Source organism: Rhinatrema bivittatum, chromosome 1 (genome assembly GCF_901001135.1).
Source record: "Rhinatrema bivittatum chromosome 1, aRhiBiv1.1, whole genome shotgun sequence".
In the NCBI taxonomy this organism is placed as follows: Eukaryota; Metazoa; Chordata; class Amphibia; order Gymnophiona; family Rhinatrematidae; genus Rhinatrema; species Rhinatrema bivittatum.
In genome coordinates, this window is record NC_042615.1 from 373,829,345 (window position 1) to 373,851,443 (window position 22,099).

Here is a 22,099-nt window from a genome sequence, read left to right on the forward strand (position 1 = left end):
CACAGTGGACGCGGGGACCTGGCCTCCATGTCGAGTTACAGCGTCAGCCCTGGGCTTGGGTTTAGGCTCCGGTCTAGGCCAAGGCCCCAGCATCGGGACCTGGCCTCCAGGTCATGCTGCAGCCTTGGACCTGAGCTTGGGGTCTAGCCTAGGCCAAGGCCCAGGCACTGGGACCTAGCTTCCAGGTTGGGTCATTGCATCAAGCCTTGGCTCAGGCTGAGGCCTGGCATCAGGACCCGGCCTCCAGGTTGGGTCTCAGTGTCGGGCCTGGGCTCCGGATCCAGCCTAGGCTGAGGCCCAAGTGCTAGGACCTGTCCTTTGATAGATACCCAATGGATCAGGTAAGTTTTTTTTTTTCCCATGTTTAATTTTCAGGTGGATTGGCCGATGCACCAGTGTCGGCCCACACCTCTGCTGAGACCCCAGCATCATACTCGGTCCTAGGTCATAGTCTCTACTTTGGGCCTCAGCCTAGGCCCAAAACCAGTACTTGCCTAGAGCATAGGCTGCCGCCTCTTCTTTGGGCCTCGGTCTATGTTCTAGGTGAGTCCCCATCTTTGGACCTAGATTCAGGCCTGATGCATTTGTTTAAAAAGAAACAAACAAATAAGGTTTGCTTCATTCGGGGGGAGGGCCCTGAACAAAATGAATTAGCCTTATTCATTGCATTTTGCATTTTCCTTTTAAATGAATGCACATCCCTAGCCCATATACTTTCTACACAATCCATTGTGGACATACTTGTGTATATGGGTGAGTGTGCATATTTTCAAGTTATCCTCTTATTGTATATGTTTTATGCTATGCATTGGTCTGAGCTTCTCTTGGAAGAGCAATTTATATATTCAACAAATAAATAGATAAAGCTTGTATTACCTTTATTACCTTCAATATTTCATATTTGTTAACATTTTCCTGCAAAAGCATAGCGGACTCTTCAATTTGCCACTCTAAAAACTTTGCTTGGGCCAAGGACCAGGCATCGGGACCCGGCCTCTGGGCCAGACCCCAGAGTTGGACCTGGGTTTGGGCAGAGGCCCAGGTATCAGGATTGGGCCTGTACACTGTGTCAGATTCCTGACGGATAAGCTAAATGGGGGTCAAGAAATTTCCCGGGTCTGGCCCTTCACTCAGGTCTTGTATATGGAGCCATGTGAAAGTACGCATTTAGGGGTAGATTTTAAGAGGCGCGCGAACAGCCTACTTTTGCTTGCGCATCAGACTCAAGCAAAAGTACGCTGGATTTTAGTAGATACACGCGGAGCCGCGCGTATCCACTAAAATCCTGGATCGGCACGCGCAAGGCTATCGATTTTGTATAGCCTGCGCGCGCCGAGCCGCGCTGCCTCCCCCCGTTCCCTCCAAGGCCGCTCCGAAATCGGAGCGGCCTTGGAGGGAACTTTCCTTTGCCCTCCCCTCACCTTCCCCTCCCTTCCCCTACCTAACCCACCCGCCCGGCCCTGTCTACACCCCCCCTTACCTTTGTCGGGGGATTTACGCCTCCCGGAGGGAGACGTAAATCCCCGCGCGCCAGCGGGCCTGCTGCGCGCCGGGCCGCGACCTGGGGGCGGGTACGGAGGGCGCGGCCACGCCCCCGGGCCGTAGCCACGCCCCGTACCCGCCCCCAAAACGCTGCCGACACGCCCCCGGAACGGCGCGACGACCGGGCCCGCCCCTCGACACGCCCCCGACACGCCCCCCCTCCGAGAACCCCGGGACTTACGCGAGTCCCGGGGCTCTGCGCGCGCCGGGAAGCCTATGTAAAATAGGCTTCCCGGCGCGCAGGGCCCTGCTCGCCTAAATCCGCCCGGTTTTGGGCGGATTTAGGCGAGCAGGGCTCTGAAAATCTACCCCATATTTTATAATCTGCACATGTACATCTATGCATATTATAAAATATGTATATTTATCATATAAAATATAAATATGTATGTAATCTACTTGTGCAAATGTTTCTGCTTATATGAAGCCTTACATGTGCACACTTTTGCTATACTGCAAGCATATACATGTATGTTATTCCATGTGTGCATTAACTTTTGGTTCTTCTTGGATGGGCTCATTTCATGATGACCCCCAAGCAAGGTAGCTGAATTTCACCACCAGGGATGTGTATACCCTAGCATCCCTTGTGGTTGAGTATGGAGGACCAGCTGTTCACCATCAGGAGAGTCTGGTGCCATAACTGGAAGATGAGGCAAGCCTGGAGAGAGTTGCAGGCCAGTTTAACCAGTTAGCTTCCTACCCTAGAGGAATAAGTAAATTAGGGGAACTAGGAAGGTGGGTGGGGTTAGGGTTGTGGGTATGTGTTTGTAGGGGTTTTTATGGGTTCAACTGGGGGAAAGGGTAGGAGGTGCTGTGGGTGCAATTGGGCATCTAATTGGGGGTTGAGGGTGGGGATTGGGAGTGTTTGAGGTGCAATCCTTAGATTTGGTCAGCGGGGTAGTTCACAGGATTAGGGTGGAACAGTCATCCTAGGTCTATGTTGTAAGTCTACCTAGATATGAGGGAGACAAAAAGAAGAGATTAGTTGCTGTATGGTGGCAGTGATAACTGTAATCCTATCTAGAAGTCAGCCCTGGTGATGTGCCCTTCTGGAAGTGGTCATGAATTCCTGAGTGTGAGAGGATATAGACATCGTGAGTAGATTACAGAAACCTGAGAATGATGTCCAGGATGATCCAATTGGCATCACAGATCACCTACATATTGAGGGAGTGAAAGCCCTTGTGGTTGCAGTAGGTGGACTCGTTGCCCCCAGGTGCCCTTATAGGGGGCATGTGTACAATCAATAGCCCCCACGACTGAGGGGAAATATGCTATTTGATAGAAATCAGTGAAATTATGTTGTTGCGGTCTTCTCTAAAGGAAGGATATATAGTTTTGCCTTTTCTTGAGCAATGCATCCAGGAACTGCTCTATACACATAGAAGTGGCAGTCTAGATCAGCGGTTCTCAACCGGAGATCACGACACACCAATGTGTCACCAAGCACCAGCTGGTGTGTTGCAGCTCCCTGTGTCCCAAAGCCCCAGTTATACTTCCCTTTACCTTTTCCTGCTCCCGCGGGCCAATGGAAAACCTCCTCCCTTCTTCCTGCCCCCGCGGGCCAATTGGAAGCCTCCTCCCTTCTTCCTGTCAGTGGTAGGAGGAAGCCGCTGATTGGCCAGTGGGGTGGGGTGGTTTGAGGGGGGTTGGGAGGACTGGCAGTGTCCACGCCGTGGCGGTGAAGAAGCCCGACCCTGTGACCGCTATGCGCTGGAAGTGCTGAAATTAAACACAGCGGCGAGCCACAAAGAAAAGAGGCCAGCTGCACCAGGATTTCCCGCTTCCAAAGTGGCAGGGAACCACGATAGAGTAGGGATTCCCCAAAGCGGCAGTGAGTCGCAAGCACGAAGAGGCCAGTTGCTCCAGGTATTCCCCCCCTGACGCAACAGTAAGTGGCACTCAGCCATGCTGATTACAGATGGGGCAATTGGAGCTTCCAACGGCCGTAAAAGCAGGCAGATGGGGGGCCGCGGGAGCCTAGGGATATCCTGACAGCCAGAAGAAAGGCTTGAGTGCCGTGGCATATTTTTCTAAAATAAATGTTTGCTGCTTCAGTGCAGCTGAGAAGGCAGTGGCTGAGAAGGCAGTGGCTGAGAAGGAAGCGGCAGCCCTGGGAAATCTGCCACTGAAAATTAAAGGGGAACACAGCATTGGGGCTCTAAGCAAAGTGTGTGTGAGATACAGAGACTGGGCAGGGAGGTGAAGAGTGTGTGTGAGAGAGACAGAAGCTGGGCAGGGAGGTGACGGGTGTGTGTGAGAGAGACAGAAGCTGGGCAGGGAGGTGACTGGTGTGTGTGTGAGAGACAGAGACTGGCTAGAGAGGTGACTGGGGTGTGTGTGAGAGAGAGACTGGGCATGAAGGTGACGGGTGTGTGTGAGACACAGAAACTGGTTAGGGAAGTGACTGGGATGTGTGTGAGAGACAGAGAGAGATTAGACTAGGCAGGGAAGTGACTGGGGTCTGTGTGTGAGACAGAGAATGGTCATAGGGTTTAATTGGGATGTGTGTGTGTTTGTGTGACTTGTGGGCCCTAAAGAAGAGGACCGTGAGGACAGAGCTTCAGCAGCCGCTGCTGCTCCTGGTATGTGCTTTCAAGGGAAAGGAGTAGGACAGTTGCTGGAGAAGGTAACTAAAGGTGGCATTTTAAGTTTATTTTTCTTGATTGACTGCCATTTTAATTATTGAGTATTATGTGATGTCTGCTGTTTTGAAATATTTTATTGATATTTGGACAATTTTTAATAATTTTTATGAGTTTAATTGTTTGACCTTATTCTGTTCATCAGCTGTTTTGAAACATTAATATAGTTTTACAATTATTTCTCTGTGGCGATCTACAGCAGCTTGGCCTGTTTTCCTAATAGGAGGTGTATTCGTGTTTACGACCTGATTTAATATTTGTAGTGTTGCCTTTTCATAGATAGGGTTGTTATGTGTTCCATATTTGTGCAGACTAATTTCTGTGCATTATTGCAGATCCTGGGACTGTGTTAGGTGCTATATTTCTCTTTCTATTTCTCCAGGTTTGCACTGCATGCAGGGTAGCTTTTTTTTTGTTTTCCATTCCAGTTTGCCTCCATATTTATAATGTGTGGTCTTTCTGTACTTGGTAAAGGTCGGTTCTGTGTGTGTGACTGAGGTGAGGTGTTTTACTAGCATTTGGCAATTGTATCAATCTTATTTGTTGTGTTTTCTCAATAGGATATGCATTAGTGGTAAATTATTGCCTTTTTATAAGGAGGGCTATTGTGCCTGGTAGTAAAGGGAGTTTGTTTTGCTTTTACTGAGATGTCATCAGAACCAGAATATCTTTTTTTTGCATGGTGAGTTCTATGGGTAATGCCCTAGTTCTGCTCTGCATCCATTATTGGAGGTCAAGGGGGTTCCCGTGGATGCAGAGTGTATGTTTACATATAGCCCCATGACGGTCACATGTTCAGTGTGTCACGCATGTGAGAACCATCTATCAGGTGTGTCCCAGCCGAATAAAGGATGAGAACCACTGGTCTAGATGATTCCAACTGTGAGAGGTGTCTGGAAGGTGCGAGTGACCAAAAATGCCAGGTCAGTAGTTGCCTTGATGTACACTGGCAAGGCATGGCCCTTCAAGTGATAGATTGCATGTTCTGCTCTAACTGCTGGCATAGGAACAGTATAGTTTCCTTATTGAATCTGATCTTGCACACAACTTGTTTTGATAAATCAAAAAACTGTGCTCTTGTTTTGTATAATCTCTGTAAGAGATATCTCCTCAACCATTGTGACATATGTATCCATAAGGCCATTAGATTCATGGTGTAAAGGTTATCTCCGCCATTGACACCCAACCCCCCAGTATGTCCCAGTAACATGCATTCCCACTCCCCTTTACAGCCCTGTAGGTCTCAGTTTTTCCCAATCTGTCCCAGTTACCAATCAGAATGGTTCATATTATCCCCCCCCCCCATATTATCCCCCCCCCACCCCATGACACAGTCTGTCCCAGTGACCCGCTGTATGACCCAGGTGTGTCCCAGTTAGCCCCCAAAAGTTCTAGTCTTTTCCTGGTACATTTCCTCCCACCCTCTAGCCTGCTCCAGTGCTTACTCACCTGAAGAAGCCAGCCCACCAAATGCTATTCAAACTCAAAATGAAAGTGTGAAGCTGTGTGTGTAAATAAGTATTAAATGTATTCATGTAGTTTTGATTACATTTACATGTATGTCACTTTAAAAATAGATTATGCATATATATGTAAACCCCCGCCCTGACACACCCTTAACGCAACCCTATTTTACACGTACTTTTATTCACTAACATGCATATGCACGCATATATAGCCTCTTTTTAAATATAGAAACATGACGACAGAAAAAGACCATATTGCCTTTCCATTTGTTGTGGTAATGTGGGTAGCGGTTCCATCTCTGGTGTTTTTGTGTGCCCTAGGCCCCGATACAGCCGCAGAGGAGCTCCGGCAAGCACCGAGGCAGGTGAGAGGTGCCCCAGCATGGACTGAAGATGGAGACCGATGACCTCAACCACAGCCACACCTGTACACAGCAGAAAGAGACCCAAACAACCCAATGTTGGTCTCATGAGTGGTCCTCCTACAAGCCCTTTCGGACCTGCCACATGGAGCAGCAACTGCAACAGGGCAGACAGTGGTCAGAGGATGAGGACATCAAAGACGAAGACTTGAAGTGAGACAAGACCCAGGATACATGAAATAAGATGAAACTTCAGTACTTGAAGAAACTGTAATCTGGATACGTGGAGTGAAGAGGAACTCTGGTCATGTATATGAAGAAACTCTGGAAAGGCCATGAGTTGCTTGAAGAAGACTTGGTCGGTACCGGACATCATGCGCCCTAAACAACCTAGCTGAACTGGTCTCGGACCATGCAGGCGGCGTGCCCTATACAGCCGGGGTAGGCTGGTCGCGGACAATGCTAGTGGTTCCTCACACAAGTTGGCAGAGCTGAGTCGGTACTGCACATCACACGCCCATATACACAGCCAATGAAGACAGGTCACGGACCACGCTGGTGGTTCCCCACACAGAGAAGAAAGGAAATGAAGTGAAGACTCCGATGAAGCCTGTTCCAAATGCACCCTGCAGAGCTGATAAAGGCCAGGCAGGGCCACGCTGGAACGAATCGGATAAATAAGAGTTTATTCGTTATATGGAGGCAGGGTGCAGACTCCGAGGATCCAGGCAAGGTTTAGGGTTCAAGGGGAGGCCTCTACGATTACGGTTAAATTAAAAAGCTGGAACCTCTTGGAGCCTTGCGCTGCCAGGACGAAGATGTACCGGATAAAGAAGACATCAAGAAGAGACATCTGGAGACCTTGAGACGCAGAAGACGAAGACGTAGCATGAGGACACCATGAAGACACAGGATCCTATATATATAACGAAGTGCCTTGAGAAGCAGATGACAAGAAGTCCTAAGGAGGACTGGCTCCTTGCAAAGGCCAGGCTGGAATGAAGATTGAGGCTTTTATACTGCAGAAGGGGTGGATCCAATGATGACATCAGAGCTGGACCTCCTCCTTTGCTGTCCCTTTAAGAAGGGAGAAGAGGTGCAGCTTCGCCCCCTAGGAGAGGGGGCAGGATCATGGACAGTGGCCCTGCTGTGATGCAGAGCTGCAGGAGCAGGAACCAGGCCGCAAACCAGACCCCAGTGACACAGGCGGCCTCCTGCCGCTGAGGGTGAAGGAAGGATGGCTAAGGGTGTCAAGCAAGCTTGGGGATGATGGCCTTCTCTCCACGAGGGAACAGAGGTAGATTGGTGGCCTCCAGGCCACATAGGAAAGCTGTTGGTGGCCTCTGGACCGCTTGAGAAGCTGAACCGCGGCTTCAGCTGTGTGAGGGACGGGTCAGCAGCCTCTGGACCGCTCGAGAATGTCCACAGCGGCTCCTGCTGCTTGAGAAGCCTGTCAGCGGCCTCCATGCTGCGGCAAGAGTAGAAATGTGGCTCCAGCCACATAGGGAAGTTGTCGGCAGCCTCCGGCCGCAAGAAGGGCACAGCACGGCTCCGGCCATGCGAGATGCATGGCGGCAGATCCAGCTGCGATGGCAGAATGTTGACAGCCTCCGGGCTGCAGAAGACGGCAGAAAAGAGTGTAGAAGCTGTCCATGGGGCTGAATCATAACACCAGTCTTTCCATCCATCCAATTAATTTAGTATTAAAATGTTCATCACTTCCATAGAGATCCCCCTGTATTTATCCCATGCTTTCTTGAATTTAGATACTGTTTTTGTCTCCACTATTTCTACTGAGAGGGTGCAAAAAAAAATATTTCTTAAGATTATTCCTGAGTCTATCCGCTTTCAACCTCATCTCATGACCCCTTGTTCTAGATCCTCCTTTCCATTGAAAAGGCTCACCTCCTGTGCATGGAAACCTTTGAGATATTTGAATGTCTGTATCATATCTTCCCTATCTCACTTTTCCTTTAGGATATACATATTTAGAACTTTAAATCTATGCCCATGGGCTTTAGAATGAAGACCACTGACCATTTTAGTATCCATCCTCTGGACCAACTCTATCCTGTTTATATCCTTTTGAAGGTGAGGTCTCCAGAATTGTACACAGTATTCCAAATGAGTTCTCACCAGGGACCTATACAGGGGCAATATCACCTGCCTTTTTCTGCTGACCATTCCTCTCCCTATGCAGCCAAGCATCTTTTAGTGTCGCTTTTAGTGTTGCTTTTTCCACTTATTTGGCCACTTTAAGATCATCAGATACACTTATCCCCATATCCTCATACTTGGATTTTTGCATCCTAAATGCATTACTCTGCATTTTTTTAGCATTAAATCTTAGCTGTCTGACATTAGACCATTCCTTGAGGGGTATAGGATTTTGTGTTCCTCCAGGTAGTCCGAAAGCTGTGTGTTCACCACCTTCTCGGTGAGTTTTGCTAGCAGCGGGAGGTTGGATATGGGTCAGAAGTTGGAGAGCTCATTAGTGTCCAGGTTGGGTTTCTTCAAGAGAGGTTTAATAGATGCTGTTTTAAGGTCATCCGGGTATACTCCTTGGGCTAGGGAGCAGTTAATGATGTCGGCCAGAGATCTGGAGATGGTGCCTGGGATAAGGAGCAGAAGTTTTGTTGGGATGTGGTCCATCGGGTGGCTGGATGGTTTCAGCTTCTTGAGTGTTGATTCTATCTCCAGGGGGTGGTGGGCTTGAAGGAATCTAGGGTAGCTCTGGGGGAGCATGTAGTGGTGAAGTTTAGAGCTGGTGGTGTTGGGTTAGTAGGGAGAAGCGCTAGCGTGTTTGCAATTTTATCCTGAAATGAAATGAAAATGAAATGAAAAAGGCACATGCCAATGGCATTATACTGAGTAATAGCTGTAGGGATTTTGTCATTAGACAAATCTTATGGAGGCTCCGGGCCTGCTATCTGCATGCGGTTTTCTGCACAGAGGGAGGAGGTCTCACACAATTCAGGGAGGAAGTGTCTATAATTAAAAGTACCTCCCTCTGTCTTCAGTCCAGATCTACCACTAAAACAAAGTTTAAAGAAAAGGTATGTAAAAAATGTATAAAACAGCAGGAAACTCCTTAGACTGGGAGAATATGGCATCAGAGGCATTGATTTACGGGCACAATTAGAGAGAAACAAACAGATCAGAAGTCAAGCAGGCTCCCCAGCGAGCAAGGATACTACCAAAATTTCAGTATTACAAAAGCAGAAGTAAGGGAATGTGAAGCTGATGTCACAGGCCACTTGGGAAAAACGGACCCGGCTAGAAATGACGACAGTGTAGCACAGGAGGTGAGAGGAAGAGTACAAGAAATGTAGCATTTTCTTCTGTTTTACCTGTTTGCTGTAAAAAAAAACCTCTAGAGATACTGCAGGAGCTTTGGCAGAGACTGTGGACTTTATTTTCGATTGACTGCTCAGTGGTAGGACCTGGACTACTGTTGGCTCTGCCTTTGGGATATGTAGCAAGAGGGCCAGCAGTTTCTGGAAATCCACACTTTCAGGACTTTCCTGGATTAGCACCTGAGGTTCTGGGTCTTTAGCGGTAAGGAGATTTGAAAAGCCAAAGTGGGGTGGGATAAGTTCTTCTCTGAGAAGATTTTGTCTTTCTTTTTTTTGGGCAACTGCAAGAATCCTCTGCTAAACTTGTCATTCAGAAAGCAGACATTTTGGACTATAACAAATATCTGAATATCCTTGAAATAACATCCAGAACAGCCTTGGATATCAAAAGGCCAATATAAATAAAAAAAATAGAACGGATAACGTAGGATTTGGAATTTTACATATAAGGCATAAGTTTAGCCTTTATGACTGTAAATTCAATGATGAATTTGAAAATAATACTTGTTTATTTCTTTACATATTTTTCATCTGCCTATAGTGTAGCTCTGCTAGATGAAGTACGTGTATATCCAAGGATAATTTTAGACAAACACATAAATACAGCCTATTTGCTTTGTCTTCTGATAGCCCTGGTTCACCTTGCATTGGCTAAAAGTCATACAATCTTCTGTTTGCTGAAGGCAGCATCCAATGTGCCTGATCATTTGTGAAGATAAAGGGGGTGGAGAACAAAACAGAGAACTAGCAATAAATAATCTCCAGACGCACTGCATATACTGCAGGAATGGTCCTATCTGGGACAGAAAATAAGGGCTGGGTTGACGTGTTGCTGCTATTATTTATGGGCAGGGCCAGCAAGGTTCTTTACCACAACAGAGAAATAAACAACACTACTCCCCTTTTCTGGCTCATTTGGTTCCCAAATCCAATCCCTGAAGCTCTTTGCCATGGCTGATTTCCAGGGCATCCACAATCACCGTTTATGTGCGATTCATCTAAGAACCAAGCCGGTTTAGCATACGCCAACAACCAGCCTTGTTTAGGAGCTTCATGGTGCTTGCAGTACTATTTTTTGATTCTCCAGAAATCTCGCTTTTTGTTCACATCCCTGTCTCACCTGAAACATCTGCATGGGCAGAGGTCATGAAAAGAAAATGAGTGTTTGGGAGAGAGCAAGAACGATTGTTGAGCTTACTTATGCACAGTGAGCTGGTCTCTTTCTTGTGAAAAGGCAGCACTAGGATTTAGATCTGTACAGGGGAGGATTTTGTTCTGCTTTATTGGCTACAAATGGATATCAAATAGAGGTTTTATTAGGGTGAACAAAAATAATTGGTGTTGATGATCACTTTCTAAAATTCCACCCGTAATCTGGGTGCCATTAGATTTAAAAATAAGAATAAACAATCTCATAATCATAATAAAATTAACAAAGATCGGGGGGAGGGGTAATTTTCAAATATCCCACATAATTTATGCTGCACATCCATGCATAAATTACAATAATTCTGAAAGCATTTGAAAGGGATTGAATTGTAAACTGGCAATTTTCTGTCATTGGTGAGTTCTGCTTGAGTTACCTCCTGCAGTGGGTCACCATTTGGAATCTTCCCTACCTCCTGATCTAACCTAGCTGGCAGAGACCCCAAATTCCTCCAGCCAGGGATACCAGGGCACAAGAGAAAATCCGAAATGTCAAAAACATCCAAAAATCTTAATCAAAAACAGAACCAGCAAGCAGGCCTGCAGGAGGATTCCAGATATTTCTACCTATGTGTTAAGATTTTTTTCTGAGTTCCCAGGAGGATGTTTTGGTCATCCTTCCTGCTTGAAGAGAGCAGTTGTGTTCCCTACTACTGGACTTTTCCTAAGAAAAATCCTACTGAGACCACTGAAGAAGAGAACTGTAAGTAAAACCTGTATTTCTATCTTGAGTACACCCAATGGATTCTTCACCCTGGGAGGGAGACACCTAGGAGAGGAGACTGTGCAGAGACTGTAATTCTTTTTTGCCAATCAGCACTTTTGGAAAGGTTTTCCATGCCATCTAAAGATGCCCTGCCTGAATGGGAACCTTGCTTGTCTAAAACCATGGAGGGTGAGAGTTTCCCTGCCTAATAGTGAGAGATACTTACACAGATGGAGAACTGTAAATTTCATCTTATTAAGAGAAGAAGTGTTGTGAAAGTACCATTTGATATTTAAGAACTCTGACAATAAAGATTCAATTTTGGACATTCAATTTGAGGCCTCCAGGGTCTTTTGTGGTGCTCACATCCTTTGAAGTGAATAGAGGCCTGTTATACCCCCCCTCCCCCCCCAGGAAATGAATTGAGGGTCATACCAATCATCTTGGGGCCTGGAGAATCCAGTCCTCTACCCCCCCTCATTGGAAACGGAACCCTACCCCGGGGCCCTTGGACTGTTTCAAAGTGGGATAAAGTTAAAGGATTGGCCCTGGGGCCCTCATGTGTTCCTGCCCTCCTGGCCCCTAAATCAGTGAAGGAGTTATATTACTACTCCTAACATAAGGTTTGAGGGTAACCTGTACAGAGCTTGGTGGTGAACTGCACGGAGCGGCAGTTACTATCCTTAACAGAAACATGGGTGTAACTTATATGGAACGACAGTTACTATACTTAGCAAAACATGGAGGGAACCTGTATGGAGTGGCAGTTACTACCATAAGAAACTTGCTGGGCAAACTGGCTGCAACATTTGGTCTTTTTCTGTCATCATTACTATGTTACTATGTAATGCTGATCTTTTACATTTTATTTTATTATGTGTGGTTGTTATTTTTGTTATGGATTTTATATTTTGTGGTTGGTTGTTGTTATTTGTTATATCTTTCATATTTTCAGTTTTGGAATCCACTGAGGATAACTGATATGATCAGCAGAATTTAATTATTTTAAACACATGCATAAAATAAGAAGCAAACTTATACATATATGTGTGCTTTGAAAATTATTCTAATCTACTCTATACACGTTATACCTACTATTTAACATGCTCAGAATTTTCCGGAAAATTTTTACAAAGTATGCAAGAAAGTCCACACCCCTCCCCAACTCCACCTCCATGAACACTTCTGTTCAGTCCGGGTAAACTTCCCCACAAACATGACATAGGTACTGAAGTTTACTTGCCTTTTTGGGTGGGCAATTTTGTAAAAGGCCACTTCTGCACACAAAACACTGTTTTGACCCACAGAAGTCCCTTTGAAAATTACCTTTTTAGTCTGGAATTCTGTTGCATTTCTTTTAATTTTCCTGGGTCCTTTGTTTTCACAATAAATAATTACAGTCAAGAAAATCCCATGCCAAACTAGATGCTAGGGGGAATTTTAGATGGCAAATATGAATCACAATAATATTGTCCTTCTTTAGCTTTTAAGTGATCTTAAGCACATCAGCATCTGAAAGGTTCTGGCATTTGCCACTGAACAGCAGTGCTGAATATGATAGAAATTTAATTTAAATGCAACTGCCTGACTTGCTAACAATGTGTGTTGCATGGTCTTTGACCATATCTCTATAGAGCACCTTCACTGTGGCCACATTGTGACTGGTTGCAGCTATGCTTCTTTTCAGCCTCATCATTGTGTGAAGGGTAAACAACAGAGTATTATTTGGGCCATTTATTCTGATTTTAACTGGAAAACAGTTGAAAACATTGTTCATGCAGATCTATCTCATGCTGTGCTTGGCAGCTGACTGCATAACATGGCTCGTGGCTGGTCACACCTGTCCTCCTTTCTGCTGCCCATTACACTTTATTTCCCAATTCTTTCCTAACACTGGATGAGCTGTCACGGGCCTGTTTCCTTTTTGGTGTCTTTGCTGATTCCAAGTTGAAGGGAACAAAACAGGTAATAAGGGCTCACTGCAGTAGGTGGCACACAGCTTTTTGAGCAAACTGGTCTACTCTCTCACAATTCTATGCTATTGGGTAATGTTTATTCAGAGAGCCAAGGCAAGGGATCATGTCTCCAACTTTTGTTTGGGCTAACAGATAGGGGAATATGTATCCAGCACCTGTAAATAATATATTGAAGTGGAATATTGCATCCTTTTTTTTTTTTCTTTTTAACAGCCAAGGGCATTGGTCCCCTGGACATTTTTATAAGTTATAAGTTATCTTTGTAGAGATCCCAAGAGATCCTAGTGATTAGCACCAAGCAGGACAGGGATAAAGGGATGTACCATCTTGCTACAGCTATGTTTCCCTTTGGAGGTTACTGCAGTGGTATTGTCCTGCTTGCATATTAGTCGGTGTGGCATTTTTGTCAGAAATTGAAATGAGAGGATCTAATTTTGTCATTCCCCTAGCCTCATCCAGCAATGACGTAAAAGCTTTGTTGAAGGAGTTGAGAAGTGAGAAAAACACACATATTCTGACTCACACCCAGTTGTTAAATAGTAGATCTCAGGTTTTTTTTAGATTTTTGAGTACCTTTGTATCTGGATATTTTATTTTGGGGGAAGCTTTCTGTCAACCTTTCCTGCCCATGAGGGAGGAGTGAGAAAGGAGGAGGATATTTTTTCTTTTTGTGCTCATTTTGGATCATTCAGTCTGAAGAATCCCATTGACTTCTAGCAGGTGAAGAGAAGAGAAAATATCATCTGGGGGAGAGAGAGGAAATCCCAGGCTCCCATCTGAAGTTCCTCCTGAGGAGAAACAGGCAAGAGCAGCTTGGAACGATTTTGGATTCATTCTGTGGAACACAGTTATTTGGAAGAGAGGACCTATTGCTGCAGTCCACCCTGGCCTGCTTAATGTTCTGCAGACAGAAAGAAAGGGAATTCCTGGGGAAACTAACAGGGAACCACAGACACAGTCATGTTGGAACCTATTTGTTGAAGCGATGATGGATGTAACAGGAAGAAAATGTGTTTGGTAACTTTTGATTATCATTGACCAAGCTCAACAAAAACCCCTTATTTTGGAACACCCTACTCAAGTCAGTTATTGGGAAAGGGAATTACAGAGACTAAGAATGCAAGCTTACCCCCTCATACAGAGACTAATACGCTATGCCTTAGGCTTTGGAGATTTACCCCCCCCAATACAGATAATTCACACTGGGGTCTGGTGATACTTTGCAAGGAGTAAGCTCTGGTACTGAGTGTGACCTCTGCCTTGATAGTTACCACTAGAAGAGGGGCTATAATCAGCATTCCTGCATCCTTGGGCTTGTAAACGGTCAAGGGTGCTGGTTTTCTGAAAGGTTCAGGGGGGATGCCTCCATTCTTGGATTTGTAGCAGCCAAGGATGTTGATCCACCAAGAATTGTGGGTACAGGAAGCTGACAGCCGCAATGGTTGGGCTCACAGGATTGGCGTATGGAGACAGCTGTCATTTACTTTTCCCCTTAGTATGAATAGTGTTGTGTGTGCTACCCAAACTGGTGCTCTTTGGAACTGTAAGGTAAACAAAGCAGCAGCCTTTTGTATTTCCAATGTTTCAAGGGGGTGCAGGATAGAGGTTTGGCCCAGCAGTTTCCTGGCACCAGGGGCCTTCATTTGCACCTACCTGCGGCCTTTTCCCCTATTTAATATCCCCTCCCAATTCACTAAACTCAGTCATTGTAATGAGAACCCTCAGCCAGGGACCGCACATTGTTTATACTGATTGTCATTATGCACATCAAGCACAGCTATCTGAAAGTGGTGAGATATTCATTTTAATAATAAATTTATAATGATGATGATAATGCACCAGGGCCCTGCTTGCTGGGCAGACTGGATGGGCCGTATGGCCTTCTTTATCCGTCACGTCTATGTTTCTATATGCTTCTTCCAGAATCTTTTAATTATGGGTCCTACGTCCAGCCACTAGGTGTCACTATATGCAATAGTTGGGAATCCCTCTCTCCAAGGGCTGTGAACACTAACTCTGTAGCATCCCAGGAGTCTGGGAACAGACTCCTGGCCCAGGAATTGAACCAAAGTCCTCCTCGCTGCCACTAAGCCACAATGAAGACAAAAAATGGGCTCTCTCTTAATACTCCTCAGTTAATAAACAGAGGTCAGCCTAGCACTGAAACATGTCCCCAGGAATGCATTCCCTAATTGACACTGCTCTGTTTCAGTCAATCAGTAGCCACACGCTATAACTAAAGAATGTGAAGGCCTCTTTCAGGCATGGAAGTATACAGCATGTGTATAATATAAACATACAAATCCTAAACTACAGTAACAACGAGCAGTAAAACACAATAACAACATCACATACACATAAACATGGGTCTCTCTATTTTTCTAGAGAGCACATAAATGATCCTCTCTCTTCCCCACCTCCTACTACCACCAACACAGACACAAAATTATGTTAATGTGATTTTTTTTCATGGGCGAACCTCACAACAGCTTTATCAGCTCACTTGAAAAATAAAATGTCTTCAAAATAAACAGAGCAGACCACCATAGGTATAGTAGGTAATTATGTATGATGACACATCCCTTTAGAAGGCCATCTTGACCATCTGGTGTTTGTTTATAATAAAGATTCCCTGTAGTCAATGCTCAAGAGCATGGAAGATAAATATAGTGCTGTCCTCACCATTTCTGTGCATAGTATAAGGTTTTGAAGCATGCAGATCAAATAATAGCAGGGCTATACAATGAAAAACAGAGGGAGGAAAAATCACTTACTTGATGTTGTCAAGACAGCCAGATTCAGGTTTCAGTATGGCCGTATGATGAAACATTTTATATAAAGCAATCCCAAGGAAGATTACATTAAGCTGAAATATAAAAGCTAGTGTTACACGGTGGAAGTGGAGTGGAAAACAGTAACTCTATTCTCTGTAATAGATGAGTTGCTCTGGGAAATTAGCTCTCGCAGCAGTTTCACAGAGACAAAATCAAAAGCAATTCTCTGGCTTTCTAACTCAGGGCAGGCCAGCTGGGAGGATCAGGGACACGACTGTGTTTTATATAGCTGCTGCTATATCAACATAAAAGCAGCACCGGTCCTAACATCAGCTTGCCTAAATTGATATTATGCTCTGGAAAAATAAAAAAAGATCTGCGTTGGGTTCTTTTTCATAAGTCTTATTTTGGTACTCAGAAAAATGCACTTGTGGGCTAAAATTTCAAACCTCTGAAATACAAGGGAGATGTAAGTCATCCTTGTTAGAATGGCATACATGGGGTGGGGGGGTGGAAGGTGGGAGCAGGCTGCGGGGTCATGGGTTACAGGAATCACAAGCTGCAACAGCGTTGTCAAGAATGGAAACATGGTCTATGACAGGACGCAAATGCTAAAATCCCCAATGCATTGGGGCCGATGAGTTCATAACGCGCCCCCAGGCACCTCTCCTGGGGACGCGATGCAATATTTAAATTAGGGCTCGCACTATCGAGGAGGCACTAGGGGCGATTGCGTGCCCCTAGCGTCTCCTTGACAGTGCAAGCCAGAGAGAGGTCTGCTGTCGTTGGCTGTTCGCTGGTTAAGAAAACGGATGCTGAATTTATCAGCGTCCCATTTTCCTAACCGGCGCACATGCAGGGGTTAGGAAAATGGACGCTGAATCAGCGTCTATTCTCCCAACCTGACTACCGACACCAGAAGGAGTGTATAAAATCAATATTAAAGTGTCGGGCACTTAATATTAATTTATTCACTTTTTCACTTATTGTGGATTGGTCCCTTTATTGTCACATGTCAGTGAAGGGACCAATCTCCTTTCAGAAGGCTGTCCTGAAAGGGGATTGGTCCTTTCACTGACAAATGTCAGTGAAAAGGACCAATAGGAAATAAGTGAAGGAGTGAATAAATTAATATTAAGTGCCTGACACTTTAATATTGATTTATGTACTCCTTCTGGTACCGGTAGTCAGGTTCGGAGACTGGACACTGAATTAACCAGCGTCCATTTTCCAAACCCCTGCCACTCCTTTTTTTAAATTTTTTTTTTTCATTATTTTTTTAAAGAATTGTTCCTCCCAAGGATATTAAGTAGGAGGCAGTACAGAAAAGCATTTTTTTCTGCTTTTCTGTACTAGTTTTAGTAGCGCTCAGCAATTAATGCCTGCTCCGGGCAGGTGTTAATTTCTGATCGCTAAAATGTGCGTCCTGTATTGCATCGGCCCCATTGAGGGTAATTTTCAAAGGCGGTTCTGAAGGTACAACAGTGCTTTACCTGCCAAAATGGCCTGTCAGATAATTGCTCTCCAGATACATTGATAAACCTCTGCACGCATAGCCTGTGTCTGCATAAGTTTATCCACAGTGAGCAGAGGCATTCCATTCACCAGGGATGGGGATAGGTTTGCTAAGTATAAATGTACATTTCCTGAAAAAGACCTGTACACAAATTAGCTGGTCCAAATGTGTGCTGTAGTTTTGGAGGGATCAAAGGTAAGATATGCAGATACTTTCCTTTTAAAAATGGGTACGGTTTACTCTATGTGCATAGGTGATCCAAAATATATGCAGGCTGTTACAAAATTACCCCTTTTAAGCCTAATTGAGCTGAAAGGAGCCTCTTATTCTCCCAGAATTCACTCGGGGGTACACTATTATTAGCTATAAGTGAAATTAGCCTAATATAAGGGTTTAGAACCCCATTCCTTAAGTGAATATTATAAAAACCCAACATGTTTGTAGATCTCAGAGATCTTTGGGTTGTATATCCTTAAACCAACTCTATGGCAAATGAGTTTATAGTTCTCACTAGTAATCATCTGAACCCCAAGTTCTGCTCAGCAGTTGGAAATACCTATAATATGATAAAAATGTAATTTACTCCTTAAATCAGACATCTCCAAATATTGCATAAAAGACTGATGCAATGTGTACAAACACGTACATGCTTGAAAAGTAATCTGATTTCTTTTTCAATTGCATTTTCATATTTGTTTTGTTGGCCCCGAGCGGCATGCCACATTCAGTATTGCATCAGAAAATTTAAACAGGATCATCTGGGGCAGAAAGATGAATGTGCTGATCGAATGGTCTCGTGTTTAGATGACAAACGTCTCAAATTTCTGCACTGAAATAAGAGTATTTTGTTTCTGGTGTGCGCTGAAATAGTTTGAATTTAAGAGAAATGACAGGAGACTTATGAAAGCCACATTTCGGCAACTGCTAGGAAGAAACACCATCTGTTTCCAGAGTTTAGATATAGCATAACACTTGTGCTATGTTACTGGATACCCTGACCATGTAACTTAACGCTGGAATTGTAAAGGGCCTTTCTCCCTACAATGATTTTTGTGTGTTAGTGCATTGCTTCATTTCACTACTTGAAAGGAGGGAAATTGCATTTCCAGAACAAGGATGGTAAGTATCAGTTAAACCACAGCCACATTCTCACATATGCTAATTTACAATGCAAAGTATTTGTTTTCTTGTACCAGGAGTATGAATAATCTGTTTCTGCCTATGCATATGTCATATAGAAAAGGGCTGAAATCATGATAGTGTGTATGCTCTCAGATTTAGGTGATTCCATAAGCATTTGTAAACAAAGTATTCTCTGGACTATGAGATAGTAGGTACTATTATTACTTATGGGTTTTTTTTTTTAACTAGGGCCCTATCCAGGATGATTAATAATACAAAAATCACAGGAAAATGAAAGAGCCTCCCTGACATCTTTATGCCTGTCCCATCAGAAGATGCTCATGGTCGTCCAGTGTGTCTAAACACTACCACATACACAGTCACCCATCTATGCATTATCTTTGTTTATTTCATACTTCTTGTATGCGTTTATGTATGTAAATTATCCATCTAATCTTGTACTTTACTCTGAGTACTCCGGTAGGACAGCAGGCAACAACTCCTTTTAAGAAATAAATAACAACATCTAACTCAAATCAAAAAGGTTTAGACCTATTCTGATAAGCTAGTAAACTTTAAGAACATAAGAACATGCCATACTGGGTTAGACCAAGGGTCCATCAAGCCCAGCATCCTGTTTCCAACAGTGGGCAATCCAGGCCATAAGAACCTGGCAAGTACCCAAAACCTAAGTCTATTCCATGTTACCGTTGCTAGTAATAGCAGTGGCTATTTTCTAAGTCAACTTAATTAATAGCAGGTTATGGACTTCTCCAAGAACTTATCCAATCCTTTCTTAAACACAGCTACCCTAACTGCACTAACCACATCCTCTGGCAACAAATTCTAGAGTTTAATTGTGCGTTGAGTAAAAAAGAACTTTCTCTGATTAGTTTTAAATGTGCCCCATGCTAACTTCATGGAGTGCCCCCTAGTCTTTCTACTATCCAAAAGAGTAAATAACCAATTCACATCTACCCGTTCTAGACCTCTCATGATTTTAAACACCTCTATCATAACCCCCCTCAGTCGTCTCTTCTCCAAGCTGAAAAGTCCTAACCTCTTTAGTCTTTCCTTGCAGTTCAGTTTTACATATCACTTTACCTCAGATGGGCTTGAAGCATGCTGCGCTTGAAATTCAGTGGGAATGCATTTCAAATGCACATGAAAGAGGCTTACATTAGAACTAAAGGGCCCATCTTTCAAGGGCTGACACAGCAGCAAGCTGTGCAGGTGGCTTTAATTTGCAAACATCACCTAGATTTTGAAAGGGAAAGCACATCGGTGCTTTCCATCTGAAAAGATGCAGCAAATGCCCACCTTAAAATCCCTCATGTACTTTATACCTGAGTATAGGGTATAGGCTGAGAGAGGGAAACTAGCACGCATGTTTTAGAGAAGGTCCTGCACATGGCATATTTTCCTTTCGCACCCTAAACATAGCCACAGGAATTCCTCTCTCAAAAGCAACTTGTATATGTAGATGTTTTAGTCATTCTGAGGGCAATTTTCAAACAGGCTAAAATATCTGGGTAAATCAGTATGTACTCATATTCATTGCTTTGAAAGATTGCCCTCTATACTACACTTTAGGGATGTGCATTTGTTTCAAAATGAACGGGAAATCCAAACCGAAGAGGATATTTTTACCATGGTTTGTTTGACCAAAAAACAAAAGCCCTATCCCACCGAAAATACCCCCAAAGATTCATGTTTGTGAATTAGCCCGTATTATTTGGAAATAATGCATGCTATTTCCTGAAAGTGAATACCACGAAAATGCCATGAAAAAAGAAAACCAAAATGAACAAAGTAAATCAAAATAGTCTGCGCATATCCCTGTTAAACATCCTAAAGTTGAGGGGATGATGCAATTTTCATTCTATCCTCATAACTGCAGGATTTGGGGCTACTTTTTAACTGCAATCTTTGCACCAGTTGAGATCATTTTACTTTGAAAATTGCCCAAGGAAAACATGCCTAAAGAGATTTGTACCTGTTTTTCTGCCAATTTTCAGTTCAAACTTACATGCAGATTTTTAAAAATCTAAAATAACGTGGAGTTCTGCCGACCTCACCCCAATCTCAGAAATGACTCCATTATAATGTGGGTAAAAGTTGTGAGCTGCAGAACTATACGCAGACTTTTGCTTGCATAAAAGGTGAGTAATTTTCAGATGGTCAATTTTATATGGGTAAACGTTTTCTCCCCTGAAAATATCCTTGGAAAATCGCCCTCTAGAAGACTTGATTTCAGCAAAAGTTTAAGATAGCAATTTACAAACACTAAGGGCCTGATTTACCAAGGCTTTTCTCCCATTCTGCTTAGTAAATGAGCCCCCTAAGGGGAGTTTATAGCCATGGACCTGCAAGCTTTTTTTTTAAGATTTTGAAAATCCAGGGCCATCAGGGGCCTAGGAACCAAAGTACCTAGGACTTTGGCACGTGCCTTACAGAAAAAATGAAATCCCTGTGCCTGAGTTACCTCCTCCGCTCTAGTTCCATCCCTTTTTCCTACATTTGTACTTTTTGAACACTGCGTGGAAGGCAATTCTCAGCCCAAGGAATTTATCAAGATAAATGCTTAGGAAAGTCCTTTTGAAAAGTGCCCCCTAAGGAGGTAATTTTCAAAGCCATTTTCTCATATAACATCCAGTTTTCTGGATGCAAAGGACAGCCCTATAATTGAACTGGGGTATAATGCATGCAAAGTATTGAAATAATCTGCTTTTGTGCATGCCTTTATATGCACTGAAGAGTGGTGTTCCGGCGGGGGTGGGGCTGATTTGGGGCAGAGTCAGCCCTTGCACACATACCGATGATTTTAAAAAGCTTGCACATAAGTGTACACACACAAAAGTTATGTCATCTGAAGAGGAGGCAGAAATTTTCACTTGCTAATGTGTGGATGTAAGTGGCCAATTATACCCGAGTATTTTCAAAGCAAACTTATGCACTCAAGTTCACTTTGGAAATATTCTGTAAAGTCTGCTTATACTATGTACAAGTAGACTTTGCTTATACTATGTACAAGCAGACTTTGCTTCTATGAGGACTATTTGAAAATTATCCTGGGCATGCACACAAGCATCTTAGTCAATTATGGATTAATCAGGTCTGACTGCACAGTAGTAGGGTGCTTACTGGCTGTAGAAAGGAACATGCATTAATGAACAGAAAAATGTATCTCATGTTCTGTGCCATCTGGTGCAGCTTACCAAGGGTGCCCTATTATTCTAATATTCAAAAACAATTCTTATGGTACTTGTAAGAGTAGAGGTGACCGATAATGTGTGCCCCTACTATATGCAACAAATGAAATAGCTGATATAGAAAGAATGATTGGCTTGGAAATACTGCTCATGTAAATGCATAGCAAAGCAGAAATGTGCCTTAGTTGCTAACTCCTATATTATTTATTACTA

At 43.9% G+C, this 22,099-nt stretch overlaps 1 protein-coding gene across 1 annotated transcript in view; it reads right to left on the reverse strand.

The window, feature by feature from the left end:
• ADGRL3 (adhesion G protein-coupled receptor L3) overlaps positions 1 to 22,099 on the reverse strand; it is a 2,126,115-nt gene that overhangs the window by 202,596 nt on the left and 1,901,420 nt on the right. Inside the window, exon 20 of the mRNA XM_029600930.1 lies at positions 16,037 to 16,128. Coding sequence (XP_029456790.1) covers positions 16,037 to 16,128 — 92 coding nt within the window. The remainder of the gene's footprint in view (positions 1 to 16,036; positions 16,129 to 22,099) is intronic.